The sequence below is a fragment of the Sinocyclocheilus anshuiensis genome, unplaced genomic scaffold (assembly GCF_001515605.1).
Source record: "Sinocyclocheilus anshuiensis isolate Anshui unplaced genomic scaffold, SAMN03320099.WGS_v1.1 scaffold552, whole genome shotgun sequence".
NCBI lineage: Eukaryota > Metazoa > Chordata > Actinopteri > Cypriniformes > Cyprinidae > Sinocyclocheilus > Sinocyclocheilus anshuiensis.
This window is the reverse complement of record NW_015554362.1, coordinates 2037499-2047213: the sequence shown is the minus strand read 5'-3', so window position 1 is coordinate 2047213 and position 9715 is coordinate 2037499. Positions and strand designations below refer to the sequence as shown.

Genomic DNA, 9715 nt, shown 5'->3' with positions numbered 1-9715 from the left:
TATATATATATATATATATATATATATAAACAAACTGATATCAGATTATGGTAAAATGCTTAAATATCGGGAAAAATATCGGTAAATCGATATATCGGTCAATCTCTACATAACATATTTAATTTGATAGAAGACAATCAATCAACTAAATAATATTATTTATTAATGCATTATTTAAATATAAAAATATATATTATGTGAGTTATATATGTTTATATTTAATTAACGCATTAATATATTTACTTTTATTTACTTATTTATTTTATACTATATATACACAATTTTCATTCCATTAAATTTTTAGTTTTAACAAGGTGTATAACACTGAAAAGTCTGTCAGTCCTGCCGCCTGACCACAGTTACACCACACACTCTGAATTTAGCCGATCAGTGAGGCCTGCTGCTTCTGGAGACTGACGCCGTCATTCACTCCCTATGAAACGGAGCAACACTCACAATATGCTTCCGTAAAAAAGTGTTACAGTATTTATTCCTAGACCTCAGCATCTAGTCTCGCACGGCGCCTGTTGTTCTCTTTGTTGATGAAATCCTATTACCGTCGGTTCAGCTCACAGGCACAAAAACCTGTGCACAAATATCCAAAGAACACCTACAGCTTTCTTTTGCAGCCGGGATAAACTCAATATCAATTTGGAGACGCTCTCATTGATACGGGAAGAGTTGAATGGAAGGCACTATCACAAAAACAGCACCGCTCAATTCTCGCTCGTATCCAGCCAACAGCTTACAAAGTAAACATGATTTATTATTACATTGGCATCTGGTGTGCCATTCGTCTGGCAGAAGGGACACATTTCTTAGGTTTGAATGAAGTTACAGGATGAAAAAGAAACCACGATATAAGATATGATCCGTAAGAGCATCCCTCACTGTCACGATAATTCCTAAAAGTGAAGATTTCAGCATGTTTGCTCCAAGCTATAATTGTGAAAACGGCGAATATGACAGCTTTATCAGTGATCTCCAGTTATAGACATTGATTTATTCTGAAAGCACTGATATTATCTTTATCCAACATTATCCACGTCTTAATCTAAATAGAAACAGTGGCACTTTGGAGTGAAACTCACACCGCTTGTGCTCCACACATGAATGATGTGCAGGTGATAAAAGAAATCCCTGGAAAATAAATCTACCCACAGCCGCCTACAGATATAGTGTGTCTCTTCTTTTTTATTTTATTTTTTTTTGTGTGTGTGTGGATTTTGAGTAAATATTACAACAAGTCATGAGATGATAAATTAATTTATGCCACCAGCCAAAACTTAACCGCCTGTCGATGTATAAATTTCATTATATAATTGTAGTAAACCTACTTTTTAGAAAATGGGGTTGGGAATACAGATAAATGTTTTTAAATATATAAAAGATAATAATAAAATAAATACATAAAAACATTTTAATAAATGCAAATAAATAAAATAATACTCATTACAAATAAAACAAAACATCAATAATATGAATTACATTATTAAATAAACAACAACAATAGTAAGTATTATTATTAAATAAAGTTATTATAAACAAATAAATTAATCTCATCTGATTTCATTAAATTGTATTATTTGTTCAGGTGATAAATTAATTTATGACACTGCCCATAGATGCATAAATGTCATTATGTAATTGCAGCAAAGCTGCTTAGAAAATGGGGTTGGGAATACAGATAAATGTTTTTAAATATAAAAAAAATAATACAAATAAAAATAAATAAATAAATAAATAAATAAAAAAGATTAATGAATAAGTAAATAATTATAAATAAATTTATATATTATTATAAATATATTTTTAATAATAAATATATTATAAATAAGTAAAACATCAATATAATAATAATAAAATAAAAAATAATAAATGACAACAACAGTAATTATCTGATTTCATTAAATTGTATTATTGTATTAATTAAACTGTATCTAGCTAGCTAGATATTAGCCATTAAAAAAAGAAACAACACACAAATAAAAACCACTAATAAACCACTCAGAACATCTTATCAACCGCATAGCAATGCCCACAAACCCCTAGTGTCATGGTGACGAGATCTTAATCCAAACAGATCCGCGCAATTCAAACATATTACCCCATCTGGCTCATGCGACACTGTTCAGGACCGCTCTGAAATGTATTCTCTAAACGCTAGGGCTAGTGGGTAATTATTCTCCTGATGCAAACATGAGGGCAAATCAATGACAATGTCAGTTCCAGTTATGCGTTTTATTAAGGTCTGGTTTTCCCCCGGGGAGCCCCAGTCACTCATCCCGCAATGGCACATGTGGCGGCTCTCTTCTCACTCGCCCGCCTGACAGCCTCATCAACACACAATAACCATTATCCTCTCTCGGCCATTATCTCCCCCCCACCACCCTCGCTCTCTCTCTCTGGCGGAGGCCAGCACAAAGAGCAGCACATTTACAAACAGCAGTCTCTTACCTGCAGTTCGGTGGAGGGTCAAGTGTGATTTCTGCAAGCTCCTTCTGAATCCTGCAACACAAGAAAGCATTCATTTATTCAACAGAGATCATTCATTTACGACAAGGCGACGTACATGCAGATGCTAAATAAGCCTGAATGCTTAAAACATTAGGTAATTATTTAAAAAATATCACAGTGTTTTATTTAAAACTTGTTTATTTATGTGAGTGACAATCACATACATACATACATACATACATACATACATACATACATACATACATACATACATACATACATATATATATATATATAATTTATTTTAAAATATCTATTTTTAAATTTTTGACTTTTATAATAATGATTTACATGTATTCATTTAGCAGATGCTTTTATCCAAAACAACTTAAAAATTATGATGATAATGATTAGTAGTAGTAGTAGCAGTATTAAATTATTATTATTATTATAAATAAATATCAATAATAATAATAATAATAAATAACAATAATTGCATTCAATAATAATGCAATAATAATAATAAATTATGTATTAAAGATTTTGTAACTGCATACAATTTATTTGTTGTTCTGGTTGAAATCTGAATTTATTGCATAATTTGAATGCAACACAATCTCAACGTTTTTAAGATTGTACATTCTTCCTCAGAATTAACAATCATTAGCATCTATAATTGAATAAAGATGCTTAAAAAATCATTGTTACTTTTTTTTTTTTTTCAAAAATGCCTAACACCAATCAGGGATAGACGAGCCGTGTTTCTTCTTTATAGTCGTCAAATCGAGCATCGCAATTTCCTGTATGTTTTTAAATGCAGCTTTTCAGGGAGTAGGTGATCTAATAGATTTCACCATTTTCAAAACGTCCATTTATCCGTCACCGCACTTCAAGTCTGAACGTCCCTGGCATCTTCTGCTAGTATGGAGTGTAAGCAGCCTCAATACCTTCGACAAATACGCACAAAAGATCCACACAAGTGCACAGCAATCCACAAATGTGTGCAAAAGACCCAAACACGTGTATGCATGGATGCTTTCTATCCATTGTTCCGCAGCCTTGATTCACAAATACAAACAAGCCGATCTATCCATGCATACCTCTGAAGCTAAATAATGATATAACGTGCAATATGGCGTCTTCCTCAAGAAGGCGCTTACCGGCCTTCAAACTGAATCTCCCCATTAGGGCTGCATTATATCTCGGGATGTTTTCTAAAATTTCCAAGACAGTGGACTTGAGACTATAATATTATTTAAACTTTCACACACACACACACATATATATATATATATATATATATATATATATATATATGTACTGTATATATATGATACATGTAAATATAGAGTAACACCATGCCTTTTGTTGATTGAACAATAGATTAAGATACACATTTAAAAAAGCATTGATTAGGTTAGCTTTTAAGGCTGCAGAACAACAGTCTCAAAAGTATCCTTCCATATAACAATGCAGACATTTAACTAGGGCTGTGTATCACCAGCAGTCACGATACGATAAGTATCACGATACAGGTACCACGATACGATACGTATCAATGTACTCATTCTAATATATTAAAAAATCATATTTACATTGCTGGTAGGTTATCATTGTACAAATTAACACACTCTCTACGTTTAAAAAACTACAAATTAGAAGAGTTCTAAACTAATGTGCTGTGTTCACTGTATCTAACGCACACACGCTCATTCACTCACACAGATCACACTGCGGCTGCACTCAAACATTCAGGAACTAACTTTTTAGAGCTGCCCCGCAATTTTATCAACTAAATAGCTTAATCGCTCAAGAGCTACATTAACTTTCTCAACAAGGAGCTGGTAACATCATTGTTTCTAAAGGAATTAAAGCCACAACTTCACTGTTAATAGAGAAACGCGGCAAAACGGTGGTAATTCATACATACACAGCCTCTCTCTCTCTCGCTCTCTCTCTCATAAATGAACACTTGATGAATTACACTTTTCTGAGAATAGAATATTGAAGTGGAGATCGCTAAACTGCAAGCTAACCAGTGTTTTCAGAAAGCAAGCGCGTATATCCGCAGTGGAGAGAGAGCGCGTGCACATGGTTGCCAGGTTGACAAAGATAAGTAGCACGCTTAGCAGATATTTCCATATTGCGCAAGTGGGAAGCTCTGTTTTGGGGATTACGTCTCTTTATATCAGGCAACCCCGGTTGTGTTCCTCTGCGGCCAGATTAAACCTTGTTGTAGCCTATATATTATGCTCTATTCATTCTTTTTTAGAAACCTTGCACTTTTCTACTCCGTTTTAAACGTTGTTCTTGTATTCAAATTAAGCACAGTCCACTGCTGCACACGTGCCACAATATCGATACTGGGACAGCTGTATCGATACTCATATCGTCAAATCTCTGTGACGATACATCGTCGTATCGATGTATCGAACACAGCACTACATTTAACAGACATTGATTTTCTGTATGGAATTACAAGCATGAATAGACCATTTGTGGATTGTATTTTGAGTAAAGACTTTAATGTTTATATGGATGTGCGCATTTATGAATGGAGCATGTGTGGATTGCTGTGCTCGTGTGTGGATCTCGTGCACATTTGTCGAAGGTATGAGACTGTTTTCACTCCATATGCGAGCGATACCGGTTGTTATCTCAGAGGTCAAAGCAAGCGAAGGCGTGTGAAATCAAGCAGTGTTTCATTTCCAAGAAAAAGTGACTCACGCACACACAGTAACTGCAAGCATCAAGCCCGTTTCCTTCGACAGTCAGCTACAACAGGAAACCATACATCATCAAAACATCAACCTTGAGTAGTGGGTTGCTATTTGTGGGTGTTTAAGCCACACTATAATCACTGAAAAGCAACAATAAGTAAGCTGTTCAGAAGATAAATTGATTTATGACAATTGCTGTACATGCATAAATGTCAACTGAGGTACACCTACTGTTTAAAACGAGACTTGGGAATATAGATAAGATAATTTTAAATATCTTATATAATAATGATATATGATATATAATGTATTAAAAATAATAAATTATATAATTTATTTTTTCATAATAATAGTAATTATTATTATTAGCATTATTATAGTTAAATACAAACTTTATATTATATACAAATTATTTTTATAATTAATTTATATCGTTTTATTCTTTCATCATCAGAATGATTATTATTAATTATTATTATTATGGCAAAATAAATACAAAGTATATAATATTATATATAAACTGTTAAAAATAATTAATTATTTTTAATAGTATATAATTTATTATATATGATTTTTTTTGTATGTTTTTATAATAATAATTGATATATGAAAGTTTTTTATAATAGCATATGATTTATTTGTATGTTTTGTAGTTCTGGATGAAATCTGAATTTATGGCATAATTTCAAAAACTTAATTGTTTTTAACATTGTTCTTTCTTTCTTCCTCAGAGTTAATCGTTAGCATCCACAACTACATAAAGACTCGGCATGTGGGTTTGGAACGACATGAGGGCGAGTGAATAATTCTCATTTTTGGGTTTACGGTTACTGTGTCGATTTCCCATTGCTAGTGAAAATGCACAAGCTAACTGTTTTCATTTGGAGGCCCAAAACATCAACACAGCTTTCTTTCTTGAGCAAACACTTTTGATGTTGCCGTCTAAACCCTGAGGCTTTTCACATTGTGTAACATCAAGCACAGACAAAAACCATCCGCAGTCCAAACCGGCCTGTTTGGATCTTGATATGCACTCGAAAGCAGACGGAACAGGATGCTGCAGTCACTGTTATAAAAAGCACTGCGTCCCAGGCAAAGCTTTGCTCAACTGATTGCATAATGCCATCGTACTGCAGTCAGGCCTTCAGAGAATCTACAGAGTTGCCCGCAAGGCCCGTTCACAGAATGAATGTGGAACGGCATGTAGAGAACAATAGAGAACAACTTCAGCTTGCTCCAATCATCTGCAAACAAAGGTAATGTTCATACGTCCTACAGAGCGATTGCACAGATCCCTCTGGTGTAAAAGCATCCAAAATTTTGTTTTTACACATCTGCATTTTCTTATAACACAGACCAGTGCATCTCAACTGATGGGCTGTGGGTCTTTTCTAATAAGGTTGTTTGGTGTTTTAATGCCTTGCCAGATTTCTTGTCTATTTTAAGGGCAAGTAACAAGCTGAAATACAATGAAAGAGCAATTTAAAAACCTCTATCAGGAGGAATTCAGGGTTGACAGTTTTTAAGTAATACAATTTCCTAAGAGAACTTACGCCTGCACAATTTAATAACATTTTTCTTTTCTAACAGGGAAAACTAACCATGTAATCATGCAAAGTTAGGTTAGTGAAATACATAAACTTGTCAACTATTAAAAAGGAAGAAAAACAACTAAAAAAAGCCATGCGTCAAATTAAATCAGCAGGTATTTTGGCACAAAATAGTGGTCACTTGGTACAAATTAGGCAAGTTATAGCAATGCCAACATAGGCGGGTTGTGTGACATTTACATTTATGCATTAAGCAGACAAAAGAGGATCAAAACCATGAACAAAACCAGACTACATTCAATACTGATTCATGCTAGACGTTGTTTGACTTTCAATGTTTCATTTTAATTAGTTTATATGATAAATAATTTTGTTGCTGTTGGGTTACTACTTAATGTCAAGTCACCTTTATTCATATAGTGCTTTATACAATACAGATTAATCAGCTTTATACAATAACATGGGAGTCGTGGCCTAATGGTTAGAGAGTCGGACTCATAACCCAAAAGGTTGCGGGTTCGAGTCTCGTACCGGCAGGGATTGTAGGTGGGGGGAGTGAATGTACAGCGCTCTCTCCCACCTTCAATACCACGATTGAGGTGCCCTTGAGCAAGGCACCGAACCCCAACTGCTCCCCGGGCGCCGCAGCATAAATGGCTGCCCACTGCTTCGGGTGTGTGTTCACTGCCGTGTGTGTGCACTTTGGATGGGTTAAATGCAGAGCACTAATTCCGAGTATGGGTCACCATACTTGGCCACATGTCACTTCACTTTTAACAGAACCAATGCAAACTTCATCAAAGCCTAATTCTGCTGTAAAGCAGCACCGACAAGACATTAGTGTCAATATATTTCCGATAATGTCCCATTTGTGCACCACTAAAGCAGATTTGTTGAAAAGCAATTAGCCAGAGCGTTACCTCTTGGCACTGGTGGAGAGTTTGGCTGCGGTTTTACTGGAGATCTTGGTCTCCTTCTTCTTGGGCGCAACCAGATCACGCTCCTGCTGAGGAGGTGCCGTCTCCCGCTGCTCGATATCTGAACTCCCTCCGCTTGTGCTGGGGCTATCATCTGGTCTCTGCACCTCACTAGACATCTTGGCCCTGGAAAAACAACAGGATTCACACACGATTACATTAGCAGACTGCCAGAACTGAAATAGAAAGCAGAGGAATAGGATTAACTCTTAACAAGCGTTTTTTTTTACTCTACAATACTAATTATCAGTCTGAACATTGAGCTGTAATTAATAAACAGCATTTCTACGGTTGCATGCAACAGCCTCTCTTTCTCAAAACAATCCCACAAAAATACATTTCCAAAAGTATGAACAAAAACATAACATTTCTGTGTAAATCATCCATAAAAACGTGTCACATTCATTTCAGTGCAACCATTTACGCAAGAATAGTTTTAAATTGTTCTTGCTTCAAGGTCAATTATTTGTAATTTTTCTCAGCGTTAGACTAAAATCGACTCTTTTCACTTTCTTAATGCACATTTCTGGGGCCTCATGTATAAAACTGTGTAGATTTCAACTTAAAAGTATGTGTACGCACAAAAATTCAGATTTTGCATTTGTAAAACCAGTAATGGTTATACATGGTAATTTTGGGGGAAGTTGGGTGAAAACGCATGTACATATGCACGGTATATATAAGGATAAATTAACTTTCAATGCACATTTCTGGGGCGTCTTATATAAAAGGGTTTAGATTTCATCCTAAAAATGGCTCCGAGTCCAAATACTGTCAGTGTGCTTGGTTTTTTTTAGACACAATACTGGTGGTTTACAGTCCTGCTTGTGTTATTTCCCTTCAAATAGAGCACACTTCATTCCAGTCACTGATAAATCACATCAATGTGCGAGTCTCAGGTTCTGTTTAGTGACCTTTAGTCCCTTGTTCACTCATTCAGAGGTAATGTATCTTAATGCTTAAGATCTGGACTGAAATGAAAAGGCTAAACCTCTCACGGTCCACACAAACTTGACTGTTGAGCAAGAAAAGCAATTCAGTACTTCAATATACACACTGTAAAGTAGAATAAGAACAATTCTGAACCCAAATGTAAAATATATATTTTTTAAACAGGTTAAAATTTGACATTCTATGTATGTATGCATGCATGCATGTATGTATGTATGTGTAAAATATAATTTATTGCTGTGATCAAAGCTGAATTTTCAGCATCATTACTCCAGTCTTCAGTGTCACATGATCCTTCAGAAATCATTCTAATATGCTGATTTATTATCAATGTTGGAAACTTAATTTGTTTTTTGTTTTAGTTTTTTGGAACCTGTGATACTTTTTTCAGGATTCTTTGATGAATAAAGTTAAAAAGAACAGCATTTATTTAAAATAGAAATCTTTTTCTAACAATATTAGTCTTTATTCTTAATCACTTTTTATCAATTTAACACATCCTTTCTGAATAAAAGCATTCATTTCTTTCAAAAAATAAAAAATAAATAAAAGAAAAATAAATAATGACCCCAAACTTTTGAATGGTTGTATATATTGTTACAAAAGATTTCTATTTTGAAAATATGCGGTTCCTTTTTAACTGTTTATGCATCAAAGAGTCCTGAAAAAAGTATCACATGGTTCCAAAAAAATATTAAGCAGCAAAACTGGTATACTGGTAAAAGTAACAATAATAAAAAAATAACATACTGGTAAAAAATGTATAGCCTGTATGCACTGTAAGTCGCTTTGGATAAAAGCGTCTGCTAAATGCATAAATAATAAAATAAATAAAAAAAATTGTAATAAATCAGCATATTAGAATGTTTTCTGAAGACTAGAGCAATGATGCTGAAAATCAGCTTTGCATCACAGAAATAAATTATATTTTAAGGTATATTAAAATAGAAAACCATTATTTTAAATGGTAATAATATTTTACAATATGACTGATTTTTCTGTATTTTTAATCAAATAAATGCAGCCTTGATGAGCAGAAGAGACTTCTTTAAAAACATTA

At 34.0% G+C, this 9715-nt stretch overlaps 1 protein-coding gene across 1 annotated transcript in view; it reads right to left on the bottom strand.

Annotated features, from left to right (window-relative positions):
• ube2e2 (ubiquitin-conjugating enzyme E2E 2) overlaps window positions 1-9715 on the bottom strand; it is a 45654-nt gene that overhangs the window by 33769 nt on the left and 2170 nt on the right. The window contains exons 2-3 of the mRNA XM_016464389.1: window positions 7648-7830; window positions 2458-2508 (exon numbers count right to left, since the gene is read on the bottom strand). Of these exons, the coding sequence (XP_016319875.1) occupies window positions 2458-2508; window positions 7648-7823 (227 nt within the window). The 5' untranslated portion in view covers window positions 7824-7830. The remainder of the gene's footprint in view (window positions 1-2457; window positions 2509-7647; window positions 7831-9715) is intronic.